The sequence below is a fragment of the Platichthys flesus genome, chromosome 19 (assembly GCF_949316205.1).
Source record: "Platichthys flesus chromosome 19, fPlaFle2.1, whole genome shotgun sequence".
NCBI lineage: Eukaryota > Metazoa > Chordata > Actinopteri > Pleuronectiformes > Pleuronectidae > Platichthys > Platichthys flesus.
This window is the reverse complement of record NC_084963.1, coordinates 15,682,833-15,703,449: the sequence shown is the minus strand read 5'-3', so window position 1 is coordinate 15,703,449 and position 20,617 is coordinate 15,682,833. Positions and strand designations below refer to the sequence as shown.

The following is a 20,617-nucleotide window of genomic DNA, read 5'->3' as shown; positions in this document are numbered from 1 at the left end:
TATTGGATACATGAAAATGTGTTATTTATTAATCCTTGAAACATTGCGCATTTCCTCCAAAGTATTTGTATGCACTCAATATGTCTCCTTTATGCTGCCTTTACATATGAATAAAGAGATGTGTCCATTTCAAACGATGTAACATCATTTCGGACATACTTCCGTATGCCCCCTAAATTTGCATAGTTGTTAAGCAATGCATCCACATTAGAGGGTAGCGTAGAGTTGTCAGTGGTGGATGTGATCCTTTTAAAAAAGAGGCAAAGAAGCTGATTGTTCCTGTGCCCGGGGAGTAAAGTCTTATAGATTACTGCAGCTTCTTAGCAACTCCCCAAAAGCTTCTGCCATCATTGAAATTTCTTCCTCGTGTCCTACACCCGGGCCACAGTGGCTGTGTGTGCGAGGCGGAACGTCTTGCTTTTCATTGTGGTTCTCGTCAGGTAAGGGTGGCCACACTGCCTGCATGACCAACACAGGTCAGGCGTAGCTCAGCAACGTGAACCATGCTTCTCTTTTAGAGAGCTGGGCTCTCTCCTGAAAATCATCTTTCACATCAGTTTTAATGTCCATCTGCTGATTGTGTCACAAATATAAAGTAAAAGCACTCCAGCGTTTATGTTGACTGAATCCATTCAGTTGATTTAACTAGGTTTTCATTTTATTTTATTTGTTATTATTGCTTGACCCAAGTAAACATGGCTTCATGCAGTACAGTCCTGTTATTTAATTGAGTGCATAGGCCACTTTTCTTCGAGGAAATAGAGTTATCATATCAGAGCAGTTCCGCTGCAGGCTCTCAGCTGAACTGCTCCATATGTGAACAACAGACGTTTGGGAGACGAAGCAGATCGGTGGCGCAACACTGGCTGCGTGTGCAGCCGTTATGATAATCTTGCTTGAACCCTTGAATGAAATATGAATGAGAATTTACAGAATCACAATCCTACCAGTTGAGTGAGGCTGCACCAAAACTAACAGTGAATCCACTTTTCTCCAAAAAAACAACACTTTGGATATTTTCATACCAGCAACACATCATTGTGTTGCCTTTGTGCTGCAATAAAAAATCAGACTCCTGGTTCTCTAGCAAAACAAATATGTTGATTATGTTAATATGGAAGACAACAAAGGCATCGTACGGGGGGGCTCAGGGCTGGAGTATCTCATCCACTAGTCAGAAGGTTGGTGTTTTGATCCCTCCTCCTTTTAGTCCACATGTCTGTCCTCTGGCAAGAGGCTGAACCCGGAATTGCCCCGGATGGCTGCGTGGGCAGTGAGAGAGTGGGGTGTTTTATAGAACGTCCCTATAAATGGAAGCACTGTATGTGTGTGTGAAAGTGAGAATGTGACTTGTAGTGTGAAAGTGCTTTGAGTGACCGTTAGGACAGAAAATAACTAAATTCAGTCCATTTAATATTTACTTTCCCATAACTTACTTATGCTTGATTTACAGCTGCAGTAGGCATTTACAGAATGAAGTCAAGAAAGGTCAGGAATTGCATGGTTTAGTCTCTGTCTGTGTTATGTCCAGTACTTCAGATGTTTACTTGGCTCAACCCAGTTACCCCAACATACAGGGAGGGTGCCACACCAGTGTTACGAGGTTAAGTTAAACTGTAAGAGTGTGGAGGCCTGATCGAAAAGAACAATAAAACTCAACCACGCAGTGGGCGTGCAATATCGATAGTGCAATAGTTAGGTTATCTTCTTTATGAGTGTGTTGTTGTATTTGTGTGATACAGGAGTTGTGGTAGTCTGGTCATGTATATTACTATCTATGTACTTGAAATGTTCAGTTCTCTAACTATATTTTTGGTTATTATGATTGTTATTCACAGAAACACTGCTTGAGGTGACAGAAGAAGATTCTTACCAAGAATGAAATCTCTAGGATCTGTAGAAAAAAAGGATCTGTCCGCATTATGGATAAATTAATAATCCTACTGGTGCTGTACTCCTCGTCACTCTGTTTTCTAATGAGTGAATGTGTGCAGCCATCACTTTCTTCAGTCAAGAGACCTGCCCTTCTTCAATGTGAATAAAAATAGCTGAAATCTCATTCTCTTGACACATTTAAAGCATGGTAATAGATACTAGTATTGGTATATGTATTGGTGCTTCTTGCCCTGATACTACTGGGTAATCTATCAAAACCAAAGTTTGTGGGTGTGTTTTTTTTTTGGTTTTTTTTCCGCTATCTCTACTTCTGGGGTTTTCTGTTGCAGGTTCATTGAGGGTTCGGGATCGTTATAAGGCTTGAGCAGTTTTGATGGAATAAAGTCAGTGATGCGTGTGAACACCTGAGGGGATTTTATTTCGGTACATCTTTATCTTGCAATTACCTTTCTCATTCTCAGCTAAAGTTTTCCCACATTTTTGTTCTTTCTAGCCTTTTCCACAGCCTGATCAAGGCTGGGATTGTTGCTTTTTTCCACCTGTAGGGGCAGGCACTGTTGTTCTGACTTTGTGTCTGCAGCTATGGTGGTCGCAGTGCCAGATTTACATCTAAGTCAACAAGACAGACAGAAAAGTGTAACAGATGCCGTGCCCAATCACACACTGCAATAAGCCAGTTTGTTCCGTTCAGTTCCCTGCGTTAAAGCTGCTGCCGTAACGGAGATTACAAGGCAAGTGGGAGGCTTGTAGCTGCAGTCTACATTTTGTTAAGTGAGGTTGGAAAGTTAATTAATTATATGGAGTCATCATCACTTAAAGTATATAAAGCTTTGCACACATCTTAAGGCTCATCTATGCTCAACTTGAATCATATGCGTACACAGTATGTACCCTCCGTTCATTTCATCTCGTTTCGTTGCACGTCTTCTGAAAGTTTACGGATATGGACGAAATAGAGCAACCACCGGAAAGCGTGGGGAGCTGCCCTCTAGTGGATGTACTGCTTCACAACCATGCCAACGTAATGGATGCATGGAAGTGTGCGGGCACTACTTGTCGGATGCTAGTTTTCTTATGCAAGCCTTATGCAAGGCCATCTCATATAAACACAAATGTTTTCAGCATTTTCAAGTCCAAGTATGCACTTCCTTTGAGTGGGAAGGGTTCTCAAGCTTAATGCAAGACAACACCTCAAATTGCATCCTTAGACTTACTGTGAACTGCATCATGTGATAGAAAGAACCAGGAGGCATGCTAAATAACACAGAAAGTTTAAACATCCTAAATCCATTTAAAAACATTTTGCCAAACATCAAAACTCACGATACAGAATATTTCTCTGCAAATTCAGTGTGAAGATAATCTTTCATGCTCAACTCTGGATTTTGCTATTTTCCTGGACAACATAATTATTGCTGCAAACAGTGTATCTTCAAATTCAGTGCAACAGTGTTTATTTCCTTATCCCTTTGCCATTGCTAAGCCATTTGATAAACCAGAGGCAGACAAGGCTCAGCTGGATATTCCATGTAATCATTGCAACCCAGATTTTAACCTCCCTTCAGGAAAACGGCTCCCACTGATAAACTCCTTAGAATGATTTAAGGGAGCAGTATCGAGTCCTTACAGACTCTAAATCAGAAGTTTGAGCTTTCCTAAAAATCCAAAGTCAAAATAAAAGGATGGTCGCTGTAAACAAAATACAGATTCCAATGCAGCACACTGTGACCTATTACGGAAGACGGCTTTATTTTTGCCTCGGCTGAAATGCTGTAAGAGATGAGTGATAGAACTCAAGAGCTAGTTGAAGGACGGCGTGAAAGAGGAGGAGAGAGGAAGGTGGGACAGAAGGATATCCGTGCCTATAGAGCTGAAAGGATGATACCCTGATGGAGAGATAAGAGAAAGAGGGCATAAGGGAGAAAGAAGACACTGGAAACGGAGAGGGGCGATGGGAGAGTGGAATAGAGGCTGAAAACGGATACCGCTTTGGTTGTCTCAAAGGAGAGGATAGCAGCTCTTGCAGATTCACAGATGAAAAGATAGTGGTTGAGGGAAAGCGCATGAATGAAGGGTGGATAGGGGAAGTATGCATTTCTATTCCTGATGATGCTCTGTCAAAGACCGACTCCAGTGTTGTGTATTATGATCCTAGATGATAACATCAACCAGGAACTCCAGGACAAAGAAAGAGAGGTGGCGACTGGTGAGGGGAAAGTGAGATGCCTCAAACTCCCCGTGTCACAAACTGTTAGTCAGAGAAATGGAAGGGAAACCAATGAAGCGGCTCACACGGGGAAAACTACTTGTGTATGCAAAACTGGCTCCAAATAAGCAGACATGCAGTTTTGGGATAAACATAAACAAGGCGACCGGGGAATGACACAAATAAGGACTCAACGTGTTTTAATGGCTGAATTATCAAGATTTTTGTCATGCATGAGGTAACGCGTCCCTTTGGTTCCAGGATTTAAGTATGACACACACAGCTGAGACTAGACTGAAGATGTTGCTGGGAGCATGTTCCGCTTGTCTAGCAGCGTACGTCTGTGACTGGCCCCCAGCCAGCCCCCGCAGCCCCCACATGCTGAGCTGCATGGCGCAATGTCACATCACACAAACATTTCCCTAAAGCTGGATTCACATCAGACAGACAATCTCTTCAAGCTGTATCCATCCACCTCAACCACCGCGACGTACACAGCTGCCTCACAAGGATCCCTGAGATGAACCCACTTCTGAAGATCCCTCCCTCACTGCAGCGTTCAGTGCGACAGAGGCCTCCTTTGCCCGTTTTGAGCTGAGCCGGACAAGTCGAGTTCTGCTGAGCTGATCGGGAGCCACTTGTAGCTGGCCCTGCCTGGATCCCTCAGGGCCTTTTCATAGACCCAGCCAAGGTGAAACAATGGACCAAAGCTGGGAGAAATCACACCACAAGGCCGGTGCCAGACAGGCCCAAAAAAAATTTGAGACGGAGAACGAAGGAGAAAAGTAGAACAGCATGGGATGATAAGTGAGCATCGGCTTTGTTATATATCTTCCTGACTCTTTTATAGAGGCTACATTAGAGACAGATTAAGGGGCATGATTGAAATGGAAAGTGAAAACTGCTCCACCTTGAGGTCTGTTGTCAGGGCTCCGTGGCGTTTTGTCAACAGCCACTGGCATCAGCCTGAAGGGAAAGCAGTGGGAGCGCAGCACAAAGGAAAGAAACAGAGGGGACCGTGGAAGGAGCTAAATGGATGTTTGTATTCCTGAATGCAGAGAAGTGGCCGCGTGTCATCAACACGACTGAATGGTTATTGGATGATTTCTCCTACACACAGTCACTGGGAGTCATCTCAGGATACTTGGAAAGGAGACTAAGCTCTGTGATCTCTGCCTAGTGTGCAGGAAGCTGAGTGTCTCTCTGATTTCTCCCCTTTGTTTGTCAGGCCTTCAGCAGAAACACCATGGCCTTCGCTCAAACACAGAGCAGGCACCCTTCACTGTGGGAGTGTATTTATTAGCATTTTAAACCTTTGTTTTTTAATAAGCGTATGTAAAGACATTTAAAGAGACACAGCACGTGTCCCTTTGAGCTGTAAACTCAATAATAGTAGACTGTACTGTAGTGAAACACATTAATGGTGGTTTTATTATCACATTTCCTGCCAAATATAAAATTGGCAGTTTTGACCAGTTGAACATGTCTCCTAACTCTGCCTATAGTGGTTTAAACCGGCTTTGAACTTGCCGGTTTGAACTTTCAATGCTGACAGAGTCTAATGTTTAGGACGTTTCTTCATTATGAGATTTCTATTGAAGTTGACTTCCTGATGTTTACAGACAAACTGTGGTCTGGTCTTATTCCAGTAGTATAGTGTTAGCTTTGGCACCTCTCTGCAGCACAAGCTCTCTGAGGGAGACGGGAAACTGCAGTGCACACACACACATACACACACACACACACACACACACACACACACAAATGTGTAAAGGACACTACTGGAAGGGTTAGCAGTGTGTCAATCTTGATTTATTTGACATTTTGTGTAGCAGCTTTACAACTTATTTGAGTGTTCACTAAAATTAGCTCTCTAACTAAAGTTGTGTTACCGGTCTGCCCCATCCCTCTCTCACACTTGCATTGCCTCATAGAGCTCCTCCTTTGGGTATAACTGAGCTTGAGCCAACACTTTAACTGGATCCCCATGTTCCTCCCCCACACTAATGCCCAGATCAGAGGATTCTGGAAGGGAAAAGTCCTCCACTTCTAAAAAGCCCTACATGACAGAGGTTCCTTACGATGCTGTGTCACTCTCCATTTTAAATGGCCTGGAAAGTCACAAATGTAACACTGCGAAACCAGCTCGGTCTCCATCACCTCCCTTACTTTACTGCCCAGTTTTATCAGTGGGTGGAGTAACGTTCACAACTGGGATGAAGTTAGACTTTACACATACTGACTTATTTGTTATGAAATGGGCTGTCATGGAAAGCATCACTTTTTGTTTTCTCATGCTGTTTTATTTAGTGCTCACAAACATTCTCACTGTGTGCAAGAAAAACAGTTTTGCAGTTTTGAGTGACTCTGCCGCGCTGAGCTTCCTCCACCCTTTGTGAGCTTGTCAGCTTTTAGCATAAACATTGCATCAGCAACAGCCGAGTGTTGTTATATTCATTAGTTTCTCTATTCTGTTTTTCTTCTCGTTGTTTTCCTCATCGTTAATGAGGAAGAGGAGTTCAGATTGTGAACAACACTAAATCCAGTCCTTAATCGTCATAGTGCTTTAGTCTGCTGTCACAATACCCACACGTTGTCCAACTTAAAGGATCCTATATTAGAGTTCATTAATTGAGTGATAATTTAAAGGGAATTCCTGAAACATTACAGGTTAAACAGGATGACAGCGCCTCCATTTATGGGGTACTCCAGGAAACTGAAATAATCGATGAGTGTAAAAATGATAAATCAATTATATAATTGTATGCTATGGCCTTCACAGTCAGCCTCAACCCAGTTGAACACCAGTGGGAGACTTTGAACGGACGTGTTAGACAGCATTCTCCACCACCATGATCAAAACACTAAGTGTAGGGAGCATCTTCTGGAAGAATTGAGATCATTGTTATAAAAGAGTTTCAGAGACAATGTAGAATCAATCGCCAAGGAGCACTGAAGCTGTACTGGTGGCACGTGTTGGCTCTACCTATGTCATCCATAGGTTACTTGTCTCTTCCTCATACAAGGATAGCAAATCTTTGTTGTCAGAGTAATTGTAATAAACAGACAGGTACCCGTTTTGTTGTGTTTTTGTTGGGCTCCTAAATATAGTGGTTAGGTTTTTTGGTTAATATAAGTATTTCCTTAAGGTTAAAGGACCTCCATTACAATGGTTACGATTATAAACACACATACCAGTAAATAAGTAAGTGTGACATGTAATGAGCTGCTTGCACAGACAGGGCTTTTTTTCTTTTCTTCAGAAGGACAGTCTCCAGAGTCCAGGATTGAAATGATGCAAAGTAAATTTTAAGACTAATGCTCTGAATAAAAACTCAGTCACTGTGCTTCCATCAAATCGTTTCACCTTTTAGTCAGTGTAATTCGTTTCCAGAGAAAACTCATATAATTGTGTTTATTAAAGTCTTACGAGGTCTTTTCAGACAACTTTATTTATTGATGGCTATCGGGCCTTGAAGCGGATTTCAACAAACACGATAAGAAAGTGTTTCAGAACTAACTTACCAACCCTGCCTTAAATTTTGCCTTCTAAACCAGCCCCCAAAGATCTGGAAATGTTTCCTGGTACACTGCCCACAAACTAAAAACATGTCTTTTCACACTGGAGCTGAAGGGGGGGGGATAAAATACAGCGTTGACATTTAGAGTGACATTTTTATCTCTGGTTCTGCTCAGTAAATTCTGATGATCACCTGATGTACAGTCATTTTATCAACTGATTATAGCTCTAATCTGTGCGTTGTAAAAAGTTCAGGGAAGGATTGAGGGACAATGGGGCAGCAGTCTAGCAGAGCTGTGAAGGGAGTGAGGGTGTTTGTGGCGTATCTGCGGTGGTGTGGAAAGTCCGGGAATTAATGCTTTTAATTTAATTTGTTAAGGGAGTGTTCAGGGAGTGACACTGAATTGAGTTTTAATAATGTTATTGGGCTGAAGAGAAAACTCATCCATCATTGAAGCATGAGCTACTACCTTTATCTACATATAGATCCCCATTGCTGCTCAATTCACATTAAAGCAACTTCTAGGTCTGGACCCATCTGCTATTCAATAATGCGGCCACATGACTCATCTCAGACACTCCTCCAATAAACATGGCCTGGCGTTGCCATCACTGGACACAAGGGAATCAGACTGGTGTTGTTTGTGGTTCCTCATGGTGGAACAAGCTACCAAATGCCATCAGAGCATAGTATTTTCAATAGCATCTCCCTAGGGGGGATGGCTGTGAATAAAAGCATCTGCCAAAAGAGCAAATATAAATGTGCAGCCAACCATGACTTGATCTTGGCATTGGTTACATTTTGCATATGTTAACAAATATAATTTAGACAGAGAAAGGCCAAACAACACAACCGCATCTCAGTATGGTCCCCTCATCTTCCTCTACTCCAGCTCCTGGAGTCTGTCCTCCAACAGAATCATATTAGATGAGTCTAAGTCCTGCCCCCATGAAGCCCAGCAACACATCAGAAAGGACCATGACAACCTGTGGCTGTGTAGACATTTGAAAGTGGGTGGGGCTTACCTTGACGCAACATTTCTTCATGTTCAGTGTGAAATTATTCTCACACTCCGCATATTCACAGTATATACATCATTCTAGCTGCACACAAAATAACATGCTATTAAAGAATATATACATTTTTATTTCATCCCAAGTTCTAACTAAAGAACCTCGTTCCAAAATAAGCTGTGTAGCTGTAGATTTAATGCGGGCAGAAAACAGACAGTGAATATAGAAAGAAACAAGTCTGAAACCCCTTCAGCATTGTTGACCGTCTTGCTGACAAATACCTGAAAAGTTCTCCTTGGCAGTAAATCATCACTAGCTTGAGCACTTCGGTTTCCCATCATATTGGATTAGTTCATTTTGAATGTGTTCGTACGTTAGTGGCACATTGTGTCAATCAGATGACGGTCAGTGGAGCAAGGGGAACAAATATTTCTCCAGACATTTATCTGTGACATTGTTTGGGTTGAGTTGGGGTGAGGCATGAATCGGTCACGTCAAGGTTAAGGATAAGGTTTTGATGATGAAGGAATGGAAGTCTAAGCGGGGTTCTTATAAGGACAGCTGTGCAAACCTGTGTGTGTATGTGTATTAGGCATCATTTCAGTCAGTCACTGTAGAGGATCACAGTGTCTTCAGAAAACACGTCTCTTCTACATTCCTCCATTAGGCCTCCTTAGATAACCTTTCATTTCACATTATTAGTTTTCATTTAATCCCAGTCCATGTCTAAGCTGCTGTCTGCCTTGTGCGTCGTGATGGCAAAAGCCTGTAGAGACACAACTCCTCTACAAGTGTAGGGCTGCGTAATTAAGCAATAAGCCACAAGAGGCTTTACAGTGATTTCTGAACAGCTGCTGTGAGATGCGTAGTTAGGCACAACTTGTTAGGGCTTCTAAAAAGCAATTTCTATTAGTTTACTAGGATATTGTACAAAATGTCTACAAGCTTCTATAAATGGAAGACTTTAAAATACTTCCCATTCTTTACTCTTTCTGGTTCTTTAAAGTTAAACCCTAAAGATTTCCAGGAAATCAAACTCTGCTTTTACTTATTTTTTTTTAGCAATAGGCATTCAGTGTATTTTCACTCTGTAATTACCTTACTGTACGGTAGATTTAAATTTGAGAGTCCATTATTCCAATGTTCCTTTCAAATACCCCATAGGCATTATGAATTCACAGGAAACACTGCTGATTATTTCGTCATTTTATCCGTCTGTAATCAGCGTCACCTTTTATTGTGTACTCTCCTGTATCAAAGCTGTGTTTAATGATAAATGCGAATGCAGACCTATCATTTCCTACTGCCACTGCCGCACATTAAAAGCTTTTAGGTGCTACGGCTACAGCTTTTACAGCACTCATTTGCAAGGGTTTGCAATGACAATTGTTCATGATAAATGCATAAAGGCTAAATATGGAGGGAAAAAGGCTGATTATTGTTATCGACTGACTTGTTTATTTAAGAGTGTAGGGCTGCACTGTAGACGTATTCACCACTTTCTACTTTTGCTGTATTTGAAACATAAACTTTCTAAATGTAAATGTGACCAGCATGAATTGTGCTGCAGCAAGTAAAGACTCCACAGAAACCTGAAGCTGCACGAAGAGGTGCTCACCTGTTTATTCAAAGTTCAGTGAGGCTTGACTCAGTTGGCAGAATCCTGAACTGGGGAATCAGTTGTTGTAAACAAGCCCTTATGCTGATGAGTCCCAGCCGCCTCTTCTACGGAGCACTGGTTGCCTGTTTATTAATATTGAACTCATCACATGTCCAAACGCTCCGAATTTAACGCTGGACCTCCTCGGGCAAAAAAACACATTTAGTGTGAGATGCATTTTAATGCCAGGTTTGAGAGGACACACTAGGAGCTGTCCACTTAATCTAAGGTTATCCAAGAAACATTTATAATCCAGGTATGAACAGGATCTTAGAAAGAGTCGAGAACTCTAAATGCATGGGTAAAAAAAAACAACAGGAGGTGCAACGTCACAGAACACATGAGCTCAATAAAGGCTAACATCAAAATCACAGGAGCACTAACAAACCAAGTGGCCGGAATACATCCATACTGAGTTAAAAAACAAATAACAAAGATCTCAGCTCAGTGTTTTTAGCTCTGTATTAGAAGCACTTGACATTCAAATGCCCACAGGAAGTGTCACAAATTGCTTGAATAAAAGCTCACCTCCTGCTCAATGAGACAATTGCAGAGTTGGAAAATAATGGGTTATATCTGCGGCTGCTGACAAAGAAGACAAGGTGAGCGGATATTTGTTTTCTTTCAGAGAAGGGTCACACAAAACGAGTGTGGCAAATAAGGGAAGGATACTTACAGTCTGAAAAGACCCAATGAGGGAATGAATGTGGGTAGCTGCATCGTTGTTTCCCAAATGATACATTTCTGCCCTTCCAGGCAAAATTGCGGCCTTGGAGTATTCAAACTGGAATTGTGCCGGAAGAGTTTCCCAAAATTTGGAGTAATACGGACACCTGGCAAAAACATAAGAACACCTGAAGCTAGCCAGAGGTTAAATGATGGGACTCCTCCCCAGTCAGTCAGAACTGAATCCACCTGGATGCTGCAGGAAGCACAGCATTGTAGACTAAACATAACTAGTTCACAACTATGTATTTATATTTTAATAAATCTGTTTAAGTTTGCCGTCTGAGATCTGATTTCTTTCGTGCAAGAGACACATAAGATACTTGAAAGCTGCAATTTCCTAGACATCCAATAAAGCCACTCTATTATATATTAATGGTTCTAGGCTGTCTTTTTTTGCATAGTCTGGCATAATTGAAATAGCCCGCTTTTAAATTCACATCAGATGTCTCCGAAAAACGCTCGTCTCACGTCTGATTCATTATGGGCCTGCATCACAGACGATATACAGATATGAAAAAATGACCTGCCTCACATTAACTCAAAGTTGTGCTGCAGAAATGGACGGTTTGATTGTCAGGGAAAGCATCGGTGTTCCAGATGCAGCGTTTTTAATTGCACAGTTTTGCAATCTTTTCAAATTACAGCCCCTTCATATGTTTTCAAAGAAGAGAAATTAGTGCTCACGCTCTCCCTCAAAACAATAAGTGGCTTGTGTGTCCCTTCTCTCGGTTACTACCTCCATTGATAGGCATTTAGTGTCACTTCTCTATAAATGGATTATGGTTCGATGCTGAAAGAAGATACACAGGCTTTAATAAAATGATACATTATACAATCAACAATCCACATTGCTGTCTGCAATACTCAAGCATAACAGACCACTATCAACCCTCAGGAGTCACAGATCACATGAGTGTCTGGTTCAAGACATTGAATTTCAAAGATGGAGCATAGTGGAGCGCTGGGTTCAGGTTTCAGTCCAAAGTGCTTTCTTGTAACTCTGTACTAGTTTTTGTTTGTTTTGATATGCCGAGTAAAAAACTGGGATGTGATCAAATAAATCCAATGTAAAAAATTGTATTTTACATGCAAGTAAAAGTATGCAAGATAAGAGGATGCGGGCGTTGCATTTATTTCAATATCTTTGTCATTTTTTTGTCCTATTGGGAAATGGGGGGAAATATGTGAATGTGCTGATTCTGCGCTACAGGCTCAACATACTGAGGGAGAGAAGTGGGCAGAGATTGATATTTTGTGGCTCCAGCAAATGGACAAAAAAATTGAAAATGCAAAACGTTTGATTTAGTCTCAGTTGGAACTTTCCGATGTTACATTTGCACTACTTGGACACTGGGAATGCAAAGACAGTGATGTACATAAACTGTTCTGGAGAGTTGCATTGTTATAAAGAAAACAAATGTGTATGACCACACTGAAATATAATGTGAAGGGCAAAAATATATAGTCTGGTCATTTAGGCAATGTTCTGCTGGAAAAAAAGATACCACACAATGGAATAGTCAACACTTTAAGGGCAATTTAAAAGGCATTAAAAAACTACAACAACCAAATAGGCTAGGACTCCTGAGGGTTAAGGGTGACATGGTCAGCTCTTTGTGTGTGAACCATTTAGAAACAGACCCCTGACGATGGAACCATGGAAGGTTGTGGTTTTGAGCAGTCTCTCCCTGTGTCTCCTCCCGGCACACGGCAGATCTGTTTACTGCTGATAATCTTATCAGATTGACATTCCACTCATCATCCTGTCCCTGCGATTCTTCATCTCTATGATTAATCACCCCAGCATCTAAATGAAAGCTAATCTAAGCCATCAACCCTCTCCTCTGCAGGGCTGAAGATCCGTGAGGTGATGATCAACGTGTCCCGTCAGCAGGTGGAGGACTTCCATGGCCCGGAGGATTACTGGTGCCTGTGTGTCGCCTGGAGTCACCTGGGAACCTCCAAGAGCCGCAAGGCAGCCGTCCGCATCGCCTGTAAGCAACTCTGTGTCATTTTGATACCAGGCTGACCTTATTGTCTCTGAAAAGGTTATTCCTCTTCAAACCGGCATTGTGATTTTCCTTCTTTATGTCCACGTATGATTGCGTGTGGAGAAAAGGTCACACATGAAACAAATCTGACTTTTAATGCGCGGGCTTATGTGTTCCTCCGCGCTGTTGTGGTTGTTCTGTAATGCAGGCTGTTTATTCTCCTCCGCAGACCTGAGGAAGAACTTTGAGCAGGACCCCCAAGGCACTGAGGTGCCACTGAATGGCATGATTGTGTTGCACTGCCGTCCCCCAGAGGGAGTGCCTGTGGCTGAGGTGAGGGCTTCTCACACTTCAAACAAGTAACATTTTTTCCTGTGTTGCCGGGAGAGGAGCAGTCATCTGTCTGCTTCACCGACAGAATAACTCTGTTTTCGTGACACAATGTTTTGCTTCTCTCCAGCCACCGCAAATCAAAGAGACGCGTGCACTTTTCTCTCCCGTCTAGTGTAAACCAGAGCTGCAGTTGATGAGCTGAAGACACCGTTCATTTGGACTGTCGGGCTTATTCTGCTCAAGTCAGAGTGATCATTCATATACTGGCCATAATAACTTTCCATGTGCATCGCTATGTTCTCTGTTTTCTCTGTTCCTGTGGAAAAGGATGTGCGGCTATGACTTATTAAGATGTCATGTATTCATTTCATTCTTACTATCATTCCTCTCTCCTTTGAGTCTGCTGGGGGGGTTGTGTGTATGTGTGTGTGCGTGCATGTGTGCATGTGTGTGTGCTCGCATGTGTCAGAAAGACATACCATTTTAATTTTTACTATGAATATAAAATGAGGCTCTCCCCGACAGCGCCGCTGAGTGATGTGTGTGTTGTGCTGCGCTCTGATGTTGTGTGCCTTCATGTGAAGGCTTAGAAAGAAGATATGTCAATACCAAAGCCTGTGTGCCCAAGTATCTGGAGCTTTGCATTTACTTAAAGGCACAGTCCGTGATCTATTGTTTAAACAAAACAGTAGCCCGACCAGCAAATGTCAAAGCACACGACCGGAACCCTACTACTGCTGCTGCTGCTGCTCTTAAAGTTGATTGACAGGTCCTTAAATGCACAGTCTAATACGTTATTGATGTTTTATGATGCTAATGCTTTTAGTTTTGTTTATGGGTAAAAACAGATATACATATCGTATATTTTTAAATCTAGTCAGTTCAGAAAAACATTGAATTTAAATCCTTTGAGTCAGACTTCTTTGCTGCAGTCTGAACAGGAATACTGGGACTGTGACCCATTTTCCTCCAGTCTGGCTTTTTTCCAGAAAATTGGATATGAAATGAAACCATGACTGTGGTTGAAGAGCTAACGTTAAACTATAGGGCTGCTTTAAAGTGTTTACAGAATTTATAATATTCTGTATTTTCGCTAGTTTAGGACCAGTTCCCATTGTCTTTGCTGGTGCCCCTAGACAGTTTTTCATACTCTTTCTAACCATATCACTTCAAAAAGTTTAAATTCCACCGCGTTGCACTACATGAGCATGCATGCATGCACTAGTTCAAAGTGTCTAACTAAATATCTGTTTAACCAGCTGGTTTTTGGTTATGTGTGTTATTATTGGTTGTGGTGTCTAATGTTGTTATGACTCTTTTGTTTGTAGGGCAATGTACAAAACATAGGCCAAATGCGATGACCATTTGTGTGTGTGCGTGTATGTGATGAATGATGAATGAGTCAGCTCACACAAATGGAGCATCGGTGTACCACCAGTCTCCCCCATTCATTGTGGTCATCAAATAGGCAACTCCTCCTCATGAATTAATTAATGCGACGCCGGCTAACAAAGAGAATGGTTATAGTAAATAATGTAGGGACAAAACCCAGCTCCCTCTAGTATGACTCACACAAGGGAAGAAAAAATACCCACGTCCAGAGCATGAGATGGCGGCTGCACTTTTCTCTTTTCGTGACTTTAGGCATCGCTGAGAGGTTAAAGCCTTTTTTTCTGTAACCAGCACTGTGAAATTTGTCTGGGAGAGAAGGCTCAGCTCAGCTACAGTTTTAAGGAATTTAAGGAATTGAGGTCACGATGCAATGAGATCTGTTGAACTCTATTTGTATTCCGAGGCACATTTATTTTGGTCATGACATTTATTTGAGTCTTCCATAGTACTGCGATTTGCAGAAGATCCTGACGGAAATTAACACTCGTGATGTTGGCAAAAGGCAAACAGTACATTGTTGGGAGGTGACGGTAAAACTTTCAGTTGACAACATGCAAATTGGAACGGGTTCCAACTTTGTACGCCGGGTAAAGACATAAACACTGCGCAGCCGACTTTACAGCTTGAAATCCACTTATGTCGCTGCTCCGCTCGTGTTCTCAGAGGCAGCGGGAACAGTGAGAGAGAGAGGGAAAGAACTTTATCCGCATCTCGCTGTAACTAAGCCACCCGGGAGTTTACTGGGCTGCTGTGTAGGATGTTAATGAAAATCAGAGAATGCCATATTATCTATCCCTGCAGTGATGGCGGCAATAATCTGAGCACATTGTAAACCAGACCACAGACTAAAACAGCTTAAGCCTGCTGCAGTTTATTGGGTAGTACATTGAGATGGCAAAATCTTCTCAGTTGTCTCCACTTTTTATAAACAGAGAGAGCGGGCTAACACATGCATTGTAATGTTAATGTTACCACAAAATTGGCTCTGAATGAAGCAAGAAAAACATACATGTCCTCTCCTTTGAAACATTTGCATCTAAAATAATCGAAGCGCTACAGATGAAAACCCACTGGAGGAGAAAGAGCATGGCTATAATAATGAATTCATAATGAAGGCAGCTCTAAGAAAACAACAAGAGAGCCAACAGGAATTAAGAGACATACCTATCTCAAGGAAATCAGTCTCCTGAGGATCTCCAGCAGCAAAAAGGATCCGAGGGAATTCACAGATACAGACAGAGCACGAGCCTGACACCATGTGATGTTTGTGAGGAGTCACTTTTCAAAATGTCTTTATCGTGTATATTGCAATTTTATGGATGTTTCATCTATTCTGCAGCATCAAAAGACAGCCTTCGGAAAACAAGAGCCACACTATTACGTACAGCTCCCCAAGAGGCTTTTTTAATAATGCATTTCCTTTGACCAGAAGGTTATTATAATGACCTCCAGATTGCCGTCAACTGCAGACAACTTTTGATAACTCTCTATTTAAATATGAGGGCAAAGCATACAGCATACTGCACAATCTCCAATCATGGCCGAGAGGAAACCGCAAAGGAACTCGTAAAGATATGATATGTAACAGTTCTTCATAAAAATTTCTAAAAACGACAAGACCTATGTTATATATTTTGTTGATTTTTGCTCTTATATTGTTCAAAAAGACATTTCATTTTGGTCGTCTTTTAATTGTGTCATATCAGCTTTACCCGTCTCTGCTGTAAGATCTGTGGAAAACAACGTATGACGAAGGAAAAACGCACCGCTGGCCAGTTGGCCAGTTGTCTGTTTATACCTTCCACTCTTTGTATTGGTCACTTGTTATGGATCTCAATACGATCAGCGTTCTGTAACCAAATTTCTCCCTGGAAATCGCAAATGCACAGCGGAACAAAGGGACCCGAAAAGATTGTTTGACAAGACATGATGTCTGCTTCAGAATGTCATCAAACAAGATCTTTTCTTGTGGCCAAAGATAAATGTTCCTTTAATCAAAATGGCTGTTATTTTATTTGAGTTCATTTTTTCCCAAACAAAATAGGTGTTTTGAATATCAAGTGAAACTAGATGATATATATTAAAAACATGCTTTAGTCCCAGGCAGTGACTGCCTCACCCAGCTATAGAAATTGTTTCAGAATTAAAGCCAATCCATGTAGATAACTTTTGAATTTGCCGGCTCTCAGTGAGTGAAGTAAAAACTGTGGCTGGCTTTGTGAAGTTAAATGGTGGAGAGAATAAAAGGTCTCCTATATCTTCAATGGTTTTTACAATCATTAGCTCCGTATTAACTGCCCAAGTATTCTTTACCAAGTGCAATTAATCATCGGGCCTCTCATCCAAAGTCATTTGAAGTGCTTAAAATGTAATTATTCAGTGATAAACATAACATTTCCAGAGACAGCCTGGAGATAAACCAAGGACACGACAAGGGTTTTCGCCACCCCCGCCTCTAGAATATGATGCTGTCAGGTTCGTAGGGCTCATTTGTTTAATGTAATTTCATGAAAGTCATTTTTGCATTGAGAAAAGGCCACACGTGGCTGAGGGAAGGCGGAGAGGCCACATGCACAAGAGGAGTGAGAAGGGGAGGGCGCTCAAAACTCAACCTTAATTGAATCAGATGGAACAAAACCTACTGCAGTGCTTTCTAATCGTCTTCAAGTCGCATTCACTTCCTATTTGAATGATTGTAAATGTAGGTCATTACCACTCCTCTAAGAATAATCGGGTGTATAGGTGATGCATGGAGGAACTGGGATGACTTGAGAAGAACATACTTTTTTTTGTTCACGTGTGTTTAGTTTAAGATATCTTTCCGCGAATAAACACAAGGACCACCAGGCCTGTCAGCTCTTTCATCTCATCATCTTCAAAGAGCTTAAAGCTATCATAGAGAAACTGCTGCTTGGTACACAGCTCCCCTGCTGAACATTTGATGCCGCTTTCAGCATATCATAACTTTGTTTTATTTGCTCCCCTTCTTCTGGCTAGAAAATTGAACTGTAACAAAACAAGACAAAGTTACAAGGAAGCCGTTTTGAGGGACACAGCGTGCGGCGCAGACTTTACTTTAGCTGCTGTGTCACGGTCAACACCGCGACCTTGACACCACATAACCCCGACCCCCCAACACCATGCCCGCGAGGCCTGATCAGCAGGGTGAGGTGCGGTGTTGTTCACCACTGGTTGCTGCTATCTAAGTGGAACAAATTTGCCAATTAAGCAAATCCGTCTCCTCTCCTCCCGAAGGCGCTGGCTTATCAGGCTCATTTGAGTCCGTCCTGTCCCTGCCTTCTCATCAGCATGTGCATCTCTCCATCGCTTTCCCCCAAAGGGCAGACTCTTGGTCCAACGCAGTATGCAAATCACACTCGGGGGTTTACACACTTCTTGCAGCGAACAATGGAAAAGAGTGAAGGAGGGGCGGAGGGGGCAAGATTAATTGAAGCCAAAACATGAATCTGAAAAACCAACCGTAGTACAAGACGATTATTTTGATTTGCTTCAGTGTAAGAATGGCAGTTAGAATATATTCTACTCCTGCAATCACAGAGACAATTATGTTTGGTCAGTTCCATAGGAAAAGACAATGTTTTAATGAAATGACACCTTTCTTCTTCTAATTATTACTTTTCCGTTCAGCAAACTGATCTCATATTCCCTTTACATCCGTTTTCTTTAATTTTCTGATGAAAGGACCAATAACATTAAGCTTCACACATAAGTTCACATGAGGTTCCAGTTTAAACTTCTAGTTTGAAAACATTTCTTTTATCCTCAGTGTCTGAGATGACTTCGTTTTAAAGCAGAAAGTCTGGACCATGGTAATAACCAAGGTTTGTGTCTTTGTTATATTCTTTGGATAGTTTTAGTTTCACATATATTTTTTTTTAATAGAGTGCATAGAAAAAAGTTGTCTTTCAGTTTGAATAGAGGACGTGACTGAATCTGAAGTTAGAAATGCTTTCAAATCTGTGCAGAAGCTCCTCATCCGCAGACACACACCACAAACGCATGTGATTGCTTTCTACTTATGCAACAATGTATCATTACTTTTTTACTGAACACACTTAAAAAAAAAAGAATACAGCAATACAGTAAAACTAATTAAAGAGTATATTAGCTATGTACATAAAGGAATCCATCAAACAGGGGCACAGAGCCAGCACTGGCAGCCTTTTCTTAGACACATAGCAAAAAAACTCAACAGCTTTGCAAAGAGGGTGAGTGCATAATCCTAAGTGAAGGGCAGATCGATGACCCAGTCCCTGATACTCCAACACTCAAAGTCACTTGTTATCAATACCAACTAAAAAGCATTGATTGGGAAATAGTTGTCTTTTTAAGTCTGGCTGCACCACTCTGGCAAAACTAAATTGAAGCCACTGAAAAGACCCAGCTCTCCTCCGTCCACTGTCTTAATCTATATAAAACGTTGTGAAGTTCACCACGACTCCTTTGATTTATATTCGGTTAGCCAAGTTTTGAGTTTCAACGAAGCTTAGCTATTTCATAATAAGTGCTTTTAACGTTATTAACTATCATTTAAAATTCACATTATAGAATAATATCAGAATAATAATTCATCAAAGTATTTTAGATTGTTTTGCATAAATTCTACAGTAATGTTTCATTGTAGTTGTTGACATATCGTCTAACAATCCTGGCACAATTATTCTAATATTCTAGCATTTGAACTAAAAACAACCTCTCTGATGAAGGGGTAAGTCTGTCTAGAGATGAGGGCCGGTACTGACCTAAGTGCACAGATTGTGTCTATGCCAGTGTCAATGTCAGTAAAAGCTTTGGTCTTTCCACTGTTAGTAGTGACATTCATTCAATCATTGCAAGCCACCAATTCAGTTCTTTTTCACCACATCAATTCTTGACATTACATAACCCAGTGAGCTCCAGGCAGTGAGAAACAGGTTTATTATTTAGAGGAAAGAGTATTGGGTGGAAGCATGTCTAGTTCCTGGAACTTAAGTGCCTCACATCTAAAAGCAGAGAAAAAGGAATAAAAGTTAGACAGTGTTTATTTTTTTATATCTTTTAAACAAGCTGATGAAAAGCATCCAGCCGACTGATGAAAAGGTGTACATCATTAGAAAACATTGCAGGGCACCAGAAATAGCACTACTTATTTGCTCATTAACTTGTGCTTCTTAATACTACTACAGTACCAATCCAAACCTGCCTGTTTGCTTGTCCTGTGTTAATGACCTGGAGCTACTTCAAAATTAGTCCTAGTTATTAGTGAGTCCTCCTCAATCAGTTCATATACTGTCACTACCTACATTTTACTCAATCACAAACATGGCTCACCCTGCAGGGGCCAAAGATCCATACTGAGTTAGGAAGATTGGCTTTTTCCTAATCCTTCTTCACAATGAAACAGACTTCAACAGAACTTTAAGTTAACATCATTAATACCGTTGAGCCAACTCCATTAATTAATAACAATACAATTGATAGTAAATGTTGTTGCTTTTAATTGCTTCAAAGGTTTTGAGAAACAGTATATTGTGCAGAGTGATGTTATAAAACGTAATGTTCCCCCCACTGACTGGTCAGCTATTTATTCAAAGTTTATTGAACATATTTTATGTCCAGTATCCGAGCAAATTGCAGCATGCAGGAATTTAGATTAACCTAACTCCATTAATGTCAGTCGTCGCTTGTATTTTGATAATTTAAAATGTACAGCTCTCGTAACGTATGCAAGAAAAATTTAAAATACTTGATTAACTCAAACTCCACACTGGCGCTAAGATTACATCCCACCGCACAGTCTCAGTATCTCTCCCTCCTTTCATACCCACTTCCCTGTGCTCTGTGTTCCAGACATAAAAGGTTACGCACACTCTCCT

The 20,617-nt window shown here is 41.3% G+C and overlaps 1 protein-coding gene across 1 annotated transcript in view; it reads left to right on the top strand.

Annotated features, from left to right (window-relative positions):
- The window catches only part of LOC133975582 (netrin receptor UNC5D-like), a 173,211-nt gene that overhangs the window by 116,172 nt on the left and 36,422 nt on the right, over window positions 1-20,617 (top strand). Inside the window, exons 3-4 of the mRNA XM_062413565.1 lie at window positions 12,876-13,019; window positions 13,246-13,349. Of these exons, the coding sequence (XP_062269549.1) occupies window positions 12,876-13,019; window positions 13,246-13,349 (248 nt within the window). The remainder of the gene's footprint in view (window positions 1-12,875; window positions 13,020-13,245; window positions 13,350-20,617) is intronic.